The 20,098-nt window shown below is 35.6% G+C and overlaps 1 protein-coding gene across 2 annotated transcripts in view; it reads right to left on the bottom strand.

The window, feature by feature from the left end:
* Nucleotides 1-20,098, bottom strand: part of LOC150079033 (twitchin-like) — a 2,795,346-nt gene that overhangs the window by 2,311,250 nt on the left and 463,998 nt on the right. For both annotated transcript variants that reach the window (XM_090382361.1, XM_090382360.1), the window contains 2 exons: nt 16,432-16,522; nt 198-494 (listed from right to left, as the gene is read on the bottom strand). In XM_090382361.1, the coding sequence (XP_090238487.1) occupies nt 198-494; nt 16,432-16,522 (388 nt within the window). The remainder of the gene's footprint in view (nt 1-197; nt 495-16,431; nt 16,523-20,098) is intronic.

Below are 20,098 nucleotides of genomic sequence, written 5' to 3'. Positions count from 1 at the left end.
GTTAAATGAGATTGTAATAACATAACAAAACATATCTATATTGTAAATAGTTACATGAGAGAGAGAGAAATTATTTTAGGAATCCTCATTTAAATCTATTTATCAATTATAGTTTTATTTATGCACATATGTTAATCATCATCATAACAGTAAAGGTAATTTAAGCAGTTAAAGACTTTTCACAAAAAGAACATTACCTTCAATATCAACTGGAATAGCCTGAGATGTTACTTCTCCTTTCTCATTTTTCGCTGTTAATTTATATATGCCTTTATCAGCTGTGGCTGGTTTCTCAATCTCTAAAGCAACAGCATATTCACCTTTGGCAACCTCTCTGATTTTAAGAATATGCTGATTGTCTTCCCTTACTGCTGAATTTTCCTTATACCATGTGCACTTTGGTTTTGCACCGGACTGCACATGACATTCAATAATCACTTTCTTATTTATTTCTTTATAAATAATCTTGGGTTTTTCTCGTATAACAGGAGCCACTGTAAAAAATAAGGATAAAGTAATTAAATTTAAAAAATGAAGGGACATGAGCAGGGCAAATCATTGTGAAAGGATTCACAATATGAAATGTTCAAATAATGAAGCCTTTTCTGAAAACTTTGTTTGCTATTAACCACTACAAAATGAAGCTAAAGCACTTACTGTAGCTTTTTAAATATTTTACATAACTCACTCACAAACTAGGGTATCCATATAGTCACTGTGCACTTCTATGAATGGTATACCCTTCGCTATAAAATATTAATTTAAAGTGACCATGAGGAAAAGTGATAAATTAAAAATGATTTATTGTATAGTCTTTAAAAAGGTGCTTAAAATGGTGTTCACATGAATGCAAACATGCATCCATGCACCTTTGCAAGTTTGTGAGGCAAAAAATCAAATTGCCTCATTTATATTAGTAATTATGTTCATAATGGCTTCATCCAGCAATTCATAGCAATCACTTCCAGATCTGACAACTCTAGATTTTTATCCCCTGGATAAAAATCTAGAGTTGTTAGATTTTTTCCCCATTCTAAACAGTAGCTTCAATTGCTTCTCAGAGAAAAATTCCAGAGGTGTGAAATGGAAGGAGAGGGATGGATGATTTAATTGTCCACTCCATTTGTATTCAGCTGTTCATTGTACTCATCTCAATCATTTGCCTATAACACATTCCTATTCATATTTTTGTCTTCCCTATGCTAATGTTACAATAAACTGATTCAACATTGCACTGGCCATCCAGATGCTGACTGGGCTAGCCAGGTGGGTAAAGTGCCTGCCTGGCAACCCAAAGGTCATGGGTTCGAATCCTGCCTCGGGCTTGGATCAAAGTACTGCAAAAACCTTGGGAGGTGCATTATGGCCACAGAAGCCGATGCGCCAACAACTACCAAAAAAAAAAAAAAAAACTGGCCATCCATGTCAACTGGATGCACTGTCTTAGATTCTATGTACTTTTTAACAAAGAGCATAACTCTTACCACTCCAACAGTCCTGTCTATCTTTTCTGTACAATAAGTGTGCCAAAAATTGATGACCTACAGACAGCAGACTACCCATCACTAAACAAAAGCTTTTTGAGAAAGGAGCATCATCAACTGACCTTTATCATTGAAAGTTGGTCCCCATGTTCTCTTTAACTGTTGGACAAGAATGCTAATGGCCACAGCAAGAACAGATTCCTACCTAGCTACTTTTTTAAGAAGCCCTGTTCCTCCAAAGTGTTAAGAATTTTCCAGTTCCTCCAAAGTGTATTTGTTAAGAATTTTCACATGGTATAATATTATTTTATTATATATATATATAAATGTATGTAAGAATTGATAAGTCTGATAGAGTTTGCACAGATGGAAGTGAAAAATACACAAAGTGCCGATACTAGAAGGGTAAGGATAGCAGGAAAAAAGAAGTATTGTATATTTGTAAAATAGGATAACTTATAGGATTCTTTTTAAATCCTATAAGTTATGATATCAGCCTATAATTCTTTTAATTCATCATAACTTATAGGATAATCACATTCAAGTTACAATATCAGCTATAATTCTCTTAATTCATCACAACTTATAGGATATTCACATTCTTTCTCCTTTAAAAATCTACAATACTTCTTTTTTCTGCTATCCTGGCACTGTGTATTTTTCACTTCTATCTTGCAAACTCTATCACACTTATCAATTCTTACATACATGCATTTACTTTTGCATCCTTTACTGCTGCTTTGCACATTTTCGTGCATCTGTCATACATTACTTATTTATCTTTGTCCATCAAATGAAACTACATGTTTAATTTTCATGATTCTATATTAATATATATATATATATATATATATATATAGACAAAAAGTTGAAAATCAGTATATTTGTGTATATGGTAGGGGAATTGAGCTATAAGGTGTAGTAACCATGGAAGAAGAGGGAGAACTTGTAAGTAAAAAATCAATTTACCTGAAATAAATATAAAATGCAATTAATAAGAGCATAATAATTGTAAGAACCAAAAGCTGTGGGTCCTAGGACTTCTTCAAAATGGTTGGCAGCGAAAATCATAGGAGCCACAACAATAGTCCAGGTCTCTGTTTCTGTTATAATGTAAACGGTATACGTATACATCATAGCCGACCTGACAGAGACCAGAAGGAAGAATAAAATAATAAATAAACTATAAAATAAAAATAATAATGATAAATAAAAACCTGTGGAAAGAAAAGTATAAAATAAAATTTAAACTCAAAAATATCTAAGAGATGGGGCAAAAACAAGAGAACTTACTGTCTGTATGGACCGGAAGACGTTGTGGTCAATGGCGATTGAAAGAGAGCTAAGTGTTCACTTGCGGTATATATATATATATATATATATATGTCAGTTGAAGTAACCCCGTGTAGTGGGGGGGAAGGCGTAAAATCGTAATCCAGTGCTGTCCTGTCCTGTATTTGAAGCCATAAGCCATGATGTTTCTGAGTTCTTTATTGTGGATGATTTCTAAATTGCCTGTTATAATATGGCCATGGTGTTGGTCAATAAAAGGTTGGAAATTAGCCTGTTGACAAATACAAATATTGGATGCTAGATTGGGATTAAATTTGTCCATGTTAGCTAATTTTATTTCCAGATATATAAGTTTCGCTATTGCTTTGTTTGTTCAGTAGTTTGGTTTTTCTCCACGTGAGTATCTTTTCTGTCCCTTTATTTTTTCACTGCATAAGGACCACCGTTTTACAAAACTAGCCTAACATGGACAAATTCAATCCCGATCTAGCCTCCAATATTTGTATTTGTCAACAGGCGAATTTCCAACCTTTTATTGACCAACATCAGCCATATTATAACAGGCAATTAAGAAATCATCCACAATAAAGAACTCAGAAATATCATGGCTTATGGCTTCAAATACAGGACATATCATAAGATAGACTTCAAATGCTTCAAAAAAACAGTTATATCAAGATCTGCTCAACTTCTGTTTCAAGCCTTCTTCAAACAGGCCTCTGAGGTTGGTTAAAGACTATGCTATAACATTGCAAATCATCTTTTCCACGGGTACAGCTGCCTTCAGGAATCAAATTCAACTCTTTAACTTTAAAACAGCAACTGGCTGACCTATAGAAATACTTCATTATCATACCTGTTGATAAAGCTGCCTGCAATTACGCCATTACCTGCAAAACCTTTTATTTCCATACATTAAATGCAGAATTAACTTCCAGTACCACCTACAAGTTCATCACCTACAATAGCAACATCATTAAGAAAAAGTTGATTGCTTTCAACAAGAAACTCAATATCAGCTTTAGCAATTACAAATTTCCCTATATTTATTTTATTCCCAAGTTCCATAAAAACCCCATAGGTTTCAGGTTCAACACTTCCTGCAAATGCAGTTATGCCCATAAACCCCGAAAAACACTGAAACGGTTACTAAAATCTATTATGGACATCCTTCCCGATAGCAGAATTATTAATAACAAAATGCCGGTCTTAAATGCTCTAAAAACTAATAACATCACTCATGTGCAAACATTTGACTTTAACGGTCTATTCACCAGTATAAACCAAGCTAACTTAAAATCCATGCTAAATGATAATTTACAACAACTACTTAGATATTATTGGTTGTAAGTCTGTCTTTTGGAATAACCTAGTTAATCTCTGTGATTCCAACAATTACATTTTTGATGGTAAATCTATCTACTTACAAACCATAGGTACCCCAATGGGTACCCTGCTAACTGCGTTTGTTTGTTATTTGGTTTTTAGGAGCATTAGCAACTAAGGCCATACTGCTCCGGGGATATGTGGTGGTCATTCCCTGACCTTTCTGCATCCTTCGTATTTGGTGGGTATGGCCTCGAACCCTGGTCTAATCAAGAAATGTGTGCTATGCACTGCTGCTCCTGCCCATCTGGCTATGGAGGCACTGCTAGCTGCATCTTAGCTAACCTATACCGGGCTGAGACAGCCCTACCCTCAGACATACAGCTATATAGATACATTGACGACTTTATCATTTTCAACTATCAAACTTTTAAACAGGACTTTGCCGGCTTTTACCCCGCAGAACTAACCCTGGATAAAACAAATAATAATGACCTTTCAGCCAACTACCTAGACCTAAACATAAAAATTGACAACCCCCATACTACTATCAACATATACAACAAAAGAGAAGCTTTTAGCTTCAAGGTAGTCAGCCTTATCCATTGGCACTCAAACATTTCTAAAAAAGTTCATGCAAACAATTCTTTCCCAATGTATAAGAATTGCTACAATATGCAATAGCATATTGTAGCAATTCTAGGAGAGGAACAGGCATTCTGTGTGTTATCAGACACTCAGTCTAAAACACTGATAGATCCATATCTTTCTATTTCAGAAGATTTAGGAGAAGTCCGGTTGGCATGCCTCCCTAAAATCCACTCACACACACCTTCTCGATGGTAAGCCCTGTTATGTCACTTAGGTTGCAACGAACATGTAGAGTGGTTCTGTTCAAGATGCCTGGTCAGCGTGAAGAGGAAAAGACCAAACCCTCCAGCGAAACAAATGGCCCTCAGTCCCCAGCGGCTTTCACTTCCCCTCTTGGCGCCTCCGTAGCCAGGTGGGAAGGAGCAGCAGTGCATAGCACAGGCTTCTTGATTAGACCGGGGTTCGAGCCCGTCGCCACCAAATACGGAGGATGTGGAAAGGTCAGGGAATGACCACCGCATATCCCGGAGCAATATGGCCTTAGTTGCTAATGCTCCTAAAAACCAAATAACTAACTAACTAACTTCCCCTCTTACGGCAGCGAGAGGATCAGAGTGGAAGCAGAGGGTGCTAAGAATCTCTGGGTACGATCAGGCTGCCATGCACGGAAACTGAACTTGGCCTGTAACAACGTAAGATCGCTCATCGGTGAAGACAGGATACTAGAGCTGGAAAAGGAATTAGAAAATGTAAATTGGAATATCATCGATTTGGCTGAAACAAGAAGAAGAAATGAATCACTTATAAGTGATTCATTTCTTCTTCTTGTTTCAGTAAGTGATTCAAAGGAGTGAAGGTGGAGTAGGCTTTCTGGTCCATGGAGATATAAAACACAAAATTTTGGAATTCAAAATTACATCATCAAGGGTGTCAAGATTACTACTCAGGATTTCTAAGACGTATAAGCTAAAGGTTATAATGATTTGTGCACCAACATTGAGCCATGATGATGAAGAGGTTGAAGAAATGTACACCGAAATTGAGAGTTTTCTAGATGAACAGAAAACTCACTACACTATCATTATGGGGGACTTCAATGCTAAGGTTGGAAAGAGACAAAACAGTGCAGAAAGAGGAATAGGAAATTTTGGAATTGGTGAAAGAGGTGAAAGACTTGTGGAATTTGCAGAATCTAGAGGAATGTCAGTAATGAACACTTTTTTCAAGAAAAGGGTGAACAGAAAGTGGACATGGAAGAGCCCAAATGGATTAACACCTAATGAAATCGACTTCATCCTCACTAACAGAAGATATATTGTGAATGATGTTACTGTCCTGAACAAGGTAAATGCTGGAAGTGATCACGGAATGGTAAGATGCACATTGATATAGATGTAAGAAAAGAAAGGAAAAAACTGACTTGAGTAAATAATATAATGGTCTTTGAGATAACACAAGAGGAGAAAAAGCAGTATGTACTGGAACTTAAGAACAAGTTTGAGCTTCTGTAGACTGTTCAGGACCAAGATATCGACAAGGAATATTACAACTTTCTGAAAGTGATAAAGGCCAAGAAACCTATAGGTAAAAAGAAATCCAAAGAAGAAAAAATTAGTCAAGAAACACTTGTCATGATGAACCGAAGATGACAAATGAAGAGCAAGAAAAACACTGACAGGGAGAAAATTGAGTATACTGAGTTATGCAAAGCCATTAGAAAGAGACTCAGAGCGGACACAAGAAAATTTAACACAAGAAAAGTAGAACAAGCATTAAGGGAAAACAAAGGATTTAAATCAGCAGTCATGAGCAGTAATACAGAAAGACAAATGATTCTGAAACTGAAGAATAGCGATGGTGTATTTATGAATAGCAGAGAAGACATAATTCAAATAGCAGAAGACTACTATAAAGAGTTATACAAGGAGCGAGGGAATGATGCCAGCAGTGGGGAAGATGGATCGCAAATTAGTAACACATACAACAAACCTGATATCCTTCCTGATGAGGTAGAACATGCATTGAAGAAAATAAAGAATAAGAAAGCTCCGAGGGAAGATGAAATTACTGTAGAGTTGTTAAAATTGGGAGGAAGAGACATGACACAAAAACTAGCAAGACTCTTCACAAAATACATTAGAAAAGGTGTGGCGCCTAAGAAGTGCAGTAATGCAATCATAGTTTTGCTGCATAAGAAAGGAGATAAATCAGAAATTGGAACTTATAGACCAATTAGCTTGTTATCCCACATCTACAAGTTGTTCACAAGGGTCATTACTAACAGATTAGAAAGAATACTTGATGAGAATCAACCGAAAGAGCAAGTTGGCTTTAGGACAGGATTCTCAACTATAGATCACCTTCACGTAATGTCACAGCTAATGGAGAAGGCAAATGAATATAAAACACCATTATGCCTGGCAATTGTGGATTATGAAAAGGCATTTGACTCCATACAGCATAAGGCAATGTTTTGGGCACTGGAAAGACAAGGCATAGATACTCCATATACTTTGTCTAGGATACTCCATATACTAGACAAAGACAGTAATAAATTTAAAACTGAGAAAGGAGTTCGACAAGGAGACACAATATCTCCGAAGTTGTTTACTGCTGCCCTTGAGGAAGCTTTCAGAAGATTAGACTGGTCACAGAAAGGAGTCAATGTTAGTGGAGAGTACCTAAACCATTTAAAATTTGCAGATGACATTGTGGTCATAAGCCACGATCCAAAAGAATTAGAGGAAAATCTTAATCAGTTATGCAGAGTTAGTAAGGATTTTGGACTAAAGATGAATATGGCTAAAACAAAATTAATGATGAACAAGTATGCCACAGAAAGGGAAATAATGATTGAAGGAGCAGTAATTGAAAAAGTGGAGTCATATACTTATCTGGGACAAGTCATTAGCTGTAATAACGATAAATGGATGGAAGAATAATTTAGAGAAGAAGTCAAGAGAAGAATAAATTTTGGATGGATAGCATTCAGGAAATATAGTCACATACTAAGGAGCAATATACCAATTTGTCTGAAACGTAAAATAATGAACCAATGTATACTCCCCACCATGACTTATGAAAGTGAAACTTGGGCACTCACCAAAAGAACGGAAGAGAAGCTGAGAACTACACAGCGAAGAATGGAACGAATTATATTGGGAATCAGACTGTTAGACTAAAATGGTCTTGGGCAGAACACATAGCTCGAAGACATGATGACAGATGGACTAAGAAAATAACAGAATGGTACTCAAGAGGAGCTAAGAGAAAACCTGGAAGACAACAACGGAGATGGACAGATGAAATTCATGAGTTTGTGGGTAGTAAATGGATGGCCACTGCACAAAACAGAAGGAACTAGAAAGTTGCTGGAGAGGCCTTCATCCTGCAGTGGATTGAAAATGGCTGATGATGATGCAATAGCATCAGCCTATATTAAAATACTCTACAATAAATTACTACATAATAAATTCCCGGCTGCTTTCCTCTGCCATCACTTCACAAAAGCATTTAACATTATTAAATTTAAATATTACAAACTACGACCCAGTTCTAAATATCATGTCAGTAGACTAACCTAAAGTTCTAAATATCATGTCAGTAGACTATAGTTTCATACCCCCTTGACTCTGTTGCATCTCACAGTGTGGAAAGCTCGTGCCCACGGATTGTCTATTGATGGGGGTATTATGTTTCTTGTCTTGTCATAGTTTTTGTGTATTCTTATATTTTTTATTTTTTATCTCTTTCTTTATCTTATTTTGATTTCTTTAACATTGCCACTATTGACTTAAACACATGAGGCAATTGTTCAGTCATCTGTCCAGGAGCCATCTGCACTACTTTATTCACCTCCACTTCAATTACTTTCAGCTGTTCTTTTTACTACATTTTATTTCTCGTGAGCTAGGCTGGCCAAAAGCAATATCGAGATGCTATTTCTTTACTATCGTTACTTGTTTCTTCTATTACAAAGTTTGGTATCTTTTCCACACTACTTTGTTAGTTTTTTTTATCCCTCTGCTGGCTTTTTGCCTCATCCGTTCAATTGCTCATTCCCCCCATCACACGAGAACAGTGCTGGATTACAATTTTACGCCTTCCCCCCTACACGGGGTTACTTCAACCGATATATATATATATATATATATATATATATATACCACAGTTCTCTTTCAATCACCATTGACAACAATGTCTTCCAGTCCATACAGACAGTAAGTTCTCTTGTTTTTGCCCCATCTCTTAGATATTTTTGAGTTTAAATTTTATACTTTTCTTTCCACAGGTTTTTATTTATCATTATTATTTTTATTTTATAGTTTATCTATTATTTTATTCTTCCTTCTGGTCTTTGTCTGTTCGGCTATGATGTTTACGTATGCAGTTTACGTGTACATCATAACAGAAACAGAGACCTGGACTATTTTTGTGGCTCCTACGATTTTTGCTGCTGACCCTTTTGAAGAAGTAGTTAAAAGTCCTAGGAACCATAGCTTTTGGTTCTTACAATTATTATGTCCTTATTAATTGCATTTTATATTTATTTCAGGTAAATTGATTTTTTTACTTACAGGTTCTCCCTCTTCTTCCATGGTTACTACACCTTATAGCTCAACTCCTCTACCACATACACAAATATACTCATTTTTAACTTTTTTGTCTATTATTCATTATGGTTGCCAGTCCTTTCTGCATCTACTGTAATTCCCTGATCCATAACCCGGTCTTATATACATTTTATAAAAATTTTGCATAAACTCTTATAGTCCATTCCTGTTTGATAAGACTTTCATAATTTCATTGCATCTTTATCTTTATATATATATATATATATATATATATTATAATAAATTATCTAATTGTACAATTAATTGTGGAATGTTTTCGGTAAATGGTGTTTGCCTATAGGTATTAGGGTGCTTACGGTTCAGGTGATCAGGTTAGTCCATAAAGGCTATCTTAATTCTGTAGGGCCTATAAACATATTATATTTTATTTTTGTAGCTTTTAACCTAATGGTAAGGAAAATTTCATTACAGTTGGCTGATGATTTTTCATTACCTGCAGCTAACATCTAATCAAAATTAATGATTATGTTTATAACTATTCTTATTCTAAATTACAATACAATTTTAATATTATTATGCAATGTAATTTAATACATTCCATCAAGTGGTCATCAATCCCCTACTTCGTCGGGGGTTTTGAGCAGATCGATGGCCCATTTGATGTAATGTCTCATACTTACCCGTTTCTGTTGTCACTATACCAGTTTAGCTAATCTTTAGTTTAAGTATGGTTATATTAATTATTTTTAAATTGTGTATTAATATTTTTTGTTCTTGTTAGCATTCTATGTAGCAAAATGGGATAGTGGACACAAAGGCCTACGGGTATGTATCCGAATATGTGAAGGTTCTTACTTACCGTTACTAGTCCAGTAGAGGTTATAGATTTGAAAGGGGGAACTACCCACCTTCTAAATGTTTTATATGTAGCAAAGTTTTGCCACGCAGTCGCACTTACTGTAATCAATGGTGTGATGGTGTATTAGCTTCGGGCACCGTTATCCTATGCTAATGCTTGTGGTGGGGTGGGGGGGTTTAAGTGGTTGGGTGCAACTTTGGTGATTGGGTGGTTGTTATGTTGTTAATTCTATATGCAATATAGAATATCACGGGGCTAACTTATAGATATCACGGGGCTAACTTACGGATAAGGGCCTTATAAAAATTACAAATTACACAACTAAATATAACCATGGACACAAAAGCAAATAAGAATAACATGCTGTATGGGTACCACAGCATAAATTGCACCCCGGGACTTGAGATGACCACACAGATCCCGTATTTCCCTGATAAGGGTCATATTGCATCCAATGCTACCACACCACTAGGGATCAACACTACACACAAGGAAACAAAAAACCACAATCGACCATACAGCGATGAAAATGGTACATACATACACCAGCAAAGAGCTTAAATTCAATAAATGCAATAGCAGACTATTTAAAACTTGTCCGTACATGCACAATATACACCAAGCAAACACCGATAACGCACAGACATTCTGTCACACAAAGAACGTCATTTACCTAATCACATGTAAGGATTGCGGTATACAATACATAGGACAAACTAGCACAGTGCTCCACATTCGTATGAACCTTCACCTCACAAATTAATAAATATGAGGAAAGCGCCACGAAAGACGGTATATCAAACAAAACAGATAAATTCAACAATAAAATCGAATATAAACATTTCCAAAAACATAAATTCACCAATACATCCATTGCCATCCTGGACATAATAGCAAATAAAGCCAAAAGAGCAATCATGGAAGACATGTTCATAATGCTATATAAATATTTATACCCTTATGGACTAAACAATCGGTTTAATGGCAGAAACTTCTTCACATACAATAGCCCCGGACAATGCATCTACACCATTTTTCAGCTCAATAAAAATTGGAGTATTAACGGGATTAAGTACCAAAAAATTCTGCAAGAACATAACGAAAACCACTATAAAAAACCACAAAACATCAAAGACTGAAAAACTTATCACAGACTTTCGGTGTCCCATAAATTTTATATTTATGGGACACTGAACCCATAAATATAAAAAACATCCACAATACCCTATTTGCTATTAAATTAAGCAAGCTAAAAGCATTAAATAAGATTTACCAAAAGCACAAAACATAGAACAAACACCTCAAAAATGCATTAGAAGACATTTAAATTCAGAATTGGCATAGACTATGACCACAAACCCAAATCAGAATACTGCATTATCAAATTCCTAAACAAATCATACGACCATATCAAATTCAGTGACATTATCAATAAAAATAAGGATTACCTACCAATTAAAAACATCCAAATTAAAGTTAGAAACAGCTACACCAAGCCCATAGAATTAACAATATGCAACTACAAAAACACTATTAGCAATATGAATGAAATAGACCAACCCTGTCTCTGCCAGGAAAGTAAATATAAAGACTATGTAAATGCATATTACAACCATATAATCACAGGCAACCTCAACATTATTGAAGACAGCACACTAAAAGAGACCATGAAAAAAGGTACTAAATTCAACACCCAAGTCAGCTTGAAAAATATATGAAAATCAATACACAAAGATCTACTACAATTCGCATTTAAAGCTGCATACAAACACAGCGAACCAATAGAAAATTTTCAAAGCTGGATTTGCACCACCACTGAAAACATACTAACTGGTTTCAGAGAAAACATAGCACCGCAAAAATATGATAAACAAGATAAACCTGGAAACTTCAACCACAAAGTAAAAGAATTGCAAAATAAATTTGTGATCACAAGCACAGATAATGGCAAACAACAATTTCAGCATTATCTGTAAAAAATTCTACATAGAAACTATTAAAGAGGAATTGAATCACAATGACACATACAAATATACAAACACTAATCCAAACAGCATCGGCAAGAAAATATTGGTAATGCACAAAAAGCTCAAAATAAAAATAGACAGGATACAATACCCATACATATATTGGATACCTAAGTTTCACAAGGTACCTACCGGAAAAAGATTTATTACATCAGGCAGGAATAGTTACATAAAGTACTCTAGTAAGATAATGGAAGAAAAATTAAAAGACATAACCAAAGAAATCAAGAACTCCAGAATCATCACCGACAACAAAAAATATTTGGAATATATCAAAAACCAAAACAATAACATCAAAAGTATATACACGTACGATTTTAAAAACCTATTCACAAGCATTTCTCACGACAACCTAACCATAGTACTCCAGCAATACTACGAAAAATATCACAAAATTATTAAATGCAACAAACAATACTGGAATGACCTCATCAAACTCAGTATAAAAGGCAACTACGTACTCATGGGAGACAAAATATAGATACAATGCAGGGGATAGCTATGGGTTCTAGCAGTTCTTGCTCCATAGCTAACCTTTACCTGCACCACTATAAAAGCAGAATCAAAGATAATGTTACATTTTACAGATATATAGATGATGTCCTAGTGATAAACAATGACAACTTTGGAAAAGTGGCACAGGAAATTTACCCAACAGACCTGGCTATCGAACACACAAACTCGCATAACAACCAGCAAGCCGTCTATTTAGACAGCGAAATTACTATCAAACAAAACATAGTATATGCACATCACTATGATAAGAGAGACCTCTTCAACTTCACTACAATAAAGCTCACACACTGGGAAAGCAATAAAGCCAAACACATACATGGAAACACCATAAGAAATCAAACGAACAAGTTGTTAAAAATATGCAACAATATAAATAGCACAAAAGAAGCCATTCAAAAACTCACAAAAACGCTTATGATAAACAAAATACCCACCCATCATAGCAGGCATCATATAAAAACAGCCAAACACGCTTACCTAAGAACAAACCACCCTAATGTCAACCCACATACATTCATTGAAAATACCCTAGAAATGCCAAAACAATAAATTACTTTATCCCCAAAAAATTTTAAAATGGGTTTATTGTGCTCAGACGAGGCTCAAAGTCTGACTGCACTACAACCCGAATCAAAAAAAAAAAAAAAAAAAAATTACCCCCCAGATTAAAATACTGACAAAACACCTAGTAAGAGGCCATAAATATGTAAATAGCCATACCATTGGACATATACATGCTGTTATGCCTTAGAAAAGCTATACCAGCACAGTCCGTGGTATGGCAAAAGAAAACATAAATACATAGGTAAATACATTATTTAATATGTGTACAAAATCCAAAGTTAACATATTGCATATAGAATTAACAACATAACAACCACCCAATGACCAAAGTTGCACCCCCACCTAACCCCCCCCACCACCACCAGAAGCATTAGCATAGGATAACGGGGCCTGAAGCTAATACACCATCACACCATTGATTACAGTAAGTGTGACTGTATGGCAAAACTTTGCTACATATAAAACATTTAGAAGGTGGGCAGTTCCCCCTTTCTAAACTACAACCTCTACTGGACTAGTAACGGTAAGTAAGAACCTTCACATATTCGGATACATACCCGTAGGGCTTTGTGTCCACTATCCCAGTTTGCTGCATAGAACGCTAACAAGAACAAAATTTAAAAATAATTAATATAACCATACTTAAACTAAAGATTAGCTAAACTGGTATAGTGACAACAGAAACAGGTAAGTATGAGACATTACATCAAATGGGCCATCGATCTGCTCAAAGCCCCTGACGAAGTAGGGGGTTGATGAGCACTTGATGGAATGTATTAAATTACATTGCATAATAATATTAAAATTGTATTGTAATTTAGAATAAGAATAGTTATAAACATAATCATTAATTTTGATTAGATGTTAACTGCAGGTAATGAAAAATCATCAGCCAACTGTAATGAAATTTTCCTTACCATTAGGTTAAAAGCTACAAAAATAAAATATAATATGTTTATAGGCCCTACAGAATTAAGATAGCCTTTATGGACTAACCTGATCACCTGAACCGTAAGCACACTAATACCTATAGGCAAACACCATTTACTGAAAACATTCCACAATTAATTGTACAATTAGATAATTATAATTACAGGCACGTATTACGTCCAATTGGCTTATATACAATGGCATTAACGATGCACTAATGATCTCTTAAAAGAAATAAGTTAAAATCTAACTAGATTAGCATTAAATATAAGTGATACTATGAAAATATCCAACATGTTTAACTTTATACATGCTATATTATAATATATATATATATACATTATAATAAATGTATACATATAGATATATATATATATATATATATTATTATAAAATAATATTAAATATAATATTATTATATAATTAATATTAATTATATAATAATATAAAATAGTATTATACCTATGAAAATTCTCTACACTTTGGAGGAAACTGGAAAATTCTTAAAACTTTGGAAGAACAGGACTTCTTACTTCCTGCACTGTAATACCAATGTGGTTTGTATTACATTGCAGGAAGTAATGTCTGATTCATCCAAAGGTGGAGATGGGCTTCGGCAAGAATTCTGGACTTTATATATATATATATATATATATATATTAACATCTCTTATTCTTAACATCATTATACCAATGCGTACAACAACAAAATCTTGCACTTAAAAGATGATAGCTACTCAACAGAATCATTAATGTTTGTTCTCTGGCAAACAAACCTTTGTTATATTTTCTACTTATCCTTTTTACATAATACAGCATACAGGTTTGTAAATCTCATTTTAGGGAAAGGTGAACAGAAGAGAAACAAGATTAGCTGAGGACACAAAAGGATATTCTTAACAAGAAAGACTAGAGCCTGTACACTGAATTCTCTGAAAATTAAACATCTAACTAAGGTGTATAAGGCTTTAAAATGGCTAAGTAAACTAAAGGCTGGTGGCATCTTTTGCCTTCTTAGACAAAACACACAGGAAAGGGAGTAATCCATTGTCAGAGTAAATTTCTACCTTGTGTTATGGAACTGGGAAGCCAACAAATTTAAAGAAAATTTTTGATAAATTATTATTTAAAAATAAACAAGGAGTTACCTTTTATTCCGTTGAAAGGAATTCTTCTTGATCAACTCTCCTTTTTTGTGAATTATACAACAAATTGTCATTAAATTAATCTTAAAATATTTTAAAACTCATACGTGTTCCATACTGTCAGTCCACGAGCAATCCAATACCCCCAGGATCGCAATAGCAATCCAATACCCCAAGGTGCAACACACCTCGACCCAATCCCAGGAATATCAAACCCCCATGTAACCTCTAGTACTGGAAAACATTTTATCAAAATCTTGCGAATCTAAATAGAGGTAAAATATTCTAAAAAGCGATAAAATTTACGATTAAAATCCACTGCAATTTAAACCCCTTAAGCGGACAAAAACTTTTCGACAAGCGTCATGTTCACAGAGAGGAATAAAACTGACGAGATTGGTATGTACGGAAATTTATAAATGGGAGACTAATATTTGGTACGCATGTGTTCAAATGACCATGAATGAGAAATAAGGAATGGCCAATGGATGTCGATAGAATTTCCTTGTAATTTCATTTCCAAGGTTTCGGCAATTAATAGTTTTGTATAATCATGTTGTATATTTAAAATTCTGGCCTCATTGAAAAGGAATGTGTGATTTTCTTGCATCGTGTGAAACACAAGTTCTGAAGCATTCGCATGCAAAACACAGACTGATGGTTCATGTTGTTTTACCCTCAAGTATAAGACACACCTTGTAGATCCAACGTAACTAGAATTACAGTCCTAGGCAGTTGGTTGTCAAACAACGGAATAAATTGCTTCCACAATGTAGATAGTGAGTGGGACTAAGTTCAAAGCAGATTTGATTAGTACATTGTGTTCAACTGGTCTTACTTCAATATATTCTTTGCAGTGTTATGTATAATTTAAAGTTATATGTATTATCAACAATTGACACCCTTCTAAACTTGTGATTATTTCCTAAAACTTATATATTTATATAAATGAAAATAAATAAAGAACTGAATTAAACACAAATTTACATTGAAATTTAATCACACTATACACAATTCAGTTAATTTTTAAAGTAATGATAAGTAAACCTCATTTAAGTAACCAAAATTCTTTATAATCATAAGTAAGAATAACATACAATGGTTTCAAAAAGTATACACTTACATTCAATGTTCAATGTAAGGTTAGCATTACTTTCACCAGCTGAATTTTTCACATTGCATTTATAAAGTCCTGCATCTTTAAGTTCTGGATCCTAAAATATAAGAAAAGAAAGAAAAGGTATGGAGTGAGCAGGAGTTGGCTTCCGTAATATTTATATAATCTAAATAAACAAATAAAATAATTTATACAGAGTGATTGGTGAAATTTCTGTCCAGAGTAAAATCTCAAGGTCCCATGATGCTTCAGGTGTAGGAGTGATATTTGTATTAGGAAAAGGTTTGTGACCTTCCCCTAGACTTCAGGGTCCTGGACTGTGTATTTCTGGAAGTTATAAAATTAACTCTGTAACTATGATAGATAATTTTGACACCACCATTTCTGCAGTATGTGTGAATTGAAATACAGCTAGACTCAAAAGGGATGTGGAATATCAACTACAGCACATTTGATGGGCAAGCCTAAATTATCCTCAATAAAATGTCAAAATAAGAACATTGTTAGCATTTTAATCGTACACTAATGGTAATGGTAAGCTGCATCAAGAACACAAAATAATATTCATTACAATAATAAAAACCTACTGTTTTTAGTGAACAGAAAAATAAAAGGCATCAAAATGACAAATGAGACAAATGCAAAATGACCACCATCTGCCACAACACAGGGTTGGGCTTATAAATGGCATTGTGATATGCAACGTGTAAGCTTCCTGCAGCATAAATGCTGCTGCAGGAAGAAATTCCATTCCTTGAGATCTTGAGGAAAGCAGAATAGGTACACCTATACTCAGGATTTCATACACCACGAAAAAAAAAAAAAAAAATCAGGGACTCTGAAGTCTAGGAGATGGGTGGAGGTGTTAAGTCTAGTGGCCAGGGTAACCATGACTATGACAATGATCAGCAGACCTTATCCACTTATTTATACTGTGAACAGTCAACCTGAAGCACAGTAATTGCAGACTAATATTATTATGCAAAAGCCTTTCTAAGATCCAAATATATGATATCAAAGTTATTCCCTGTATGTTATTCCCTAAACTTGTCTATTTAGTGAAATAATCACTCAAACTATGTGAAAGAATACTGCAGGAAATCAAACATATTATATATTAGGTATTGATACTTTCAGAAGGGGGAAAAAAAAAAAAACAATTAATGACCCAACAAATTTAATTAGTTTAATTAGTGTGTGGGGGGAAATGTTAAAAGCAGAGAAAATGTTTAGCATGGTAGAGCTCACTAGGAAAAACGTTAGGGGGTAGGGAGGGAAGTGGGCATAGACCCGGGAAAGAAGGGGTTAAAGTCTTAGAGCCAGAGTACCCTAAGTTGGAGAACAGGTCCTTGGCTGCTCAGTCAAAATGAAACATCCCACACTAGTCAGGCCAGATGAAACCAGTGTCAGCATGACGTTAGTAGGGCAGTGGTGGGCTTCCAAGGTAGGTTATTCCCAACTGTAGCCATAATCAGGGTGAGCACCTGTCTACCACAAGAACACAATATGTCCACACCAGTCTGGCACACACACTGCATTTCATCTAAAGTCCTACCTTCTTGTTTCAGATATAGTTTCAGCATACTGTGTGAGAGTTTTGTAGTATTCCTCTTCAGTGATAAAGAAGTGGTCTTGAGATTCAGGGAGTGGGCCAACCCTTGAGATAAGTAGGATATGGAAGCTGTTGGATGCTCTTATAGCAAGCATTTACAATCTTCAGGTGTAGCACAAGTGTAGGGTGGGTCATCAAAAAGGACTTTTTTTTATTATTTATTATAATATGTGGTAACAGCTAATTTTTCTGGAAACCCTAACAGAAACGTCAAATTTGTTGGTGTTGCAGACCACGGGGTTCCCCCTATTCGCTGCTTAAGTACATCTGTGATATTGCTTTTGCCATATCCAGTCGTACATGTATAATGTAGGGTGTGTAAGAGTTGTTATGCATTCTGTTGGTGTATTGTATAACTGGTGTCTGCCATCTTAGCAGGTATTGATCATCCAACACCTGGTCAGGTGCTCCCTACCTCCCATCCTTTGCCATGTGGAGGAGTGCCAAGTTATCCATATCTCATACTGGGTCCGCCAAAGACTGGCCCTTTGAAAGAAAGGGGAAGGAATAGTGGGAGAAGTAGGAGTGCAGTGGAGGAAAGGCAAGAGTGAAGAGGAGGCATAAGTAGGAGGCCCTCCCCAAGAAAAGAAAGTTAGTAGGGGAAGAATGGAAGATAAGACAGAGCAATTTCACCCTGAGTGGTCCCTCAGGGTCAGCAGTGGTCAAACCACTCAAAGGGGGTCAGCAATAGGCATCTCGTCCTGGTACGTAGGTAAAGTGGTATTAGCATTAGCAAGGGCACATGATGCAAGAAACCAAGTTTATATAGCATCAGCCAAAAAAAAACACACACCCTCTTCTCATTTCACTCATCCATGTGCTCCAAATGTTTATTTAGTTCTGCCTTGAATCTGTTTAAGCTATCAACTTCTACAATGACAGATGAAAGTTTGTTCCAGCAATCAACCACCTGCTGGATAAAGGCAAATTTCCACACACCTATCCTACAACTGTCTTTCCTCAATTTGAATTGATGCCTTCTCATGAGATTATTCTGAGCAAGAGGAACAGTCCCATCAGCATTGAGCATGCTCAAACCATTCAAGACTTTATACACCTTAATCAGATCACCTTGCAGAAGTCTAGTCTGCAGACACTGTAATTTGCCTTTCTTCATAAGAGCAACCCTTCGTTCCATTCTCTAATCTCGTTGCCCTTCTCTGTACCCGTACCAACAGCTCTACATTCTTCTTAAAATCATAGCAGCAATTTGCCTCCAGACCTGTATACAATACTCAAATTGTGGCCTAACCATTGCCTTATACAAGGGGATAATCACCTCCTCATCCCTGCTAGAAAAATTTCTGTATATCATTGACAAGACACGATGAGCTACTCTTGCAGACCGTCTGCACTGCTCAGAAAACTTCATATCTGCCTGCACATTTACCCCCAGGTCCTTTTCACTCTCCACCTCTGTCAGTGTAGTACCACACAGTTGATACATTACTCTGGGGTTACTGCTTCCCACATGCAATACTTTACATTTGTCAATGTTAAACTTCAGTTGCCATCTCTCAGCCCATCTACTCCACTTTTCTAGATCCTGTTCAGCAGCATACTGTCATCAGTGTCATTAACAACCCTGCCGACCTTCGTCTGCAAACTTGAACATTAAGCATGATATACCATCATCAATATCATTAATGAATACAGAAAACAACAATGGACCCAACACTGAACCCTGGGGGACTCCACTAATAATATTAGTGCACGAAGAGCAGTGTCCATTGTTTACCACTCTCTGTCTTCTCCCACTCAACTATCCCTTTATCCACAGCAGCAATTTGCCTCCAATGCCACACTGCTCCAATTTATTCAGCAGTCGTCCATGTGCAACAGTATCAAAAGCCTTTTTAAGATTCAAATATATATCAAAATTGTTCTTTGTATCCAGTTCCTTTGTGATTACATCATGGCATCCAATCAACTTCCCATTAACAAACCCATGCTATGTCCGAGCTATAACTGAAGTCTTGTCTAGATGATCCTGCTGTGCTTCTTTAACCAGTGCCTCCATTAATTTCCCTGGAACAGAAGTTAAACTAAGAGGTCTGTAAT

The sequence above is a fragment of the Mastigoproctus giganteus genome, chromosome 10 (assembly GCF_048544385.1).
Source record: "Mastigoproctus giganteus isolate SK-2022 chromosome 10, ASM4854438v1, whole genome shotgun sequence".
In the NCBI taxonomy this organism is placed as follows: Eukaryota; Metazoa; Arthropoda; class Arachnida; order Uropygi; family Thelyphonidae; genus Mastigoproctus; species Mastigoproctus giganteus.
The sequence above is the reverse complement of the archived record's forward strand: the minus strand, read 5'-3'. Positions and strand labels throughout refer to the sequence as shown.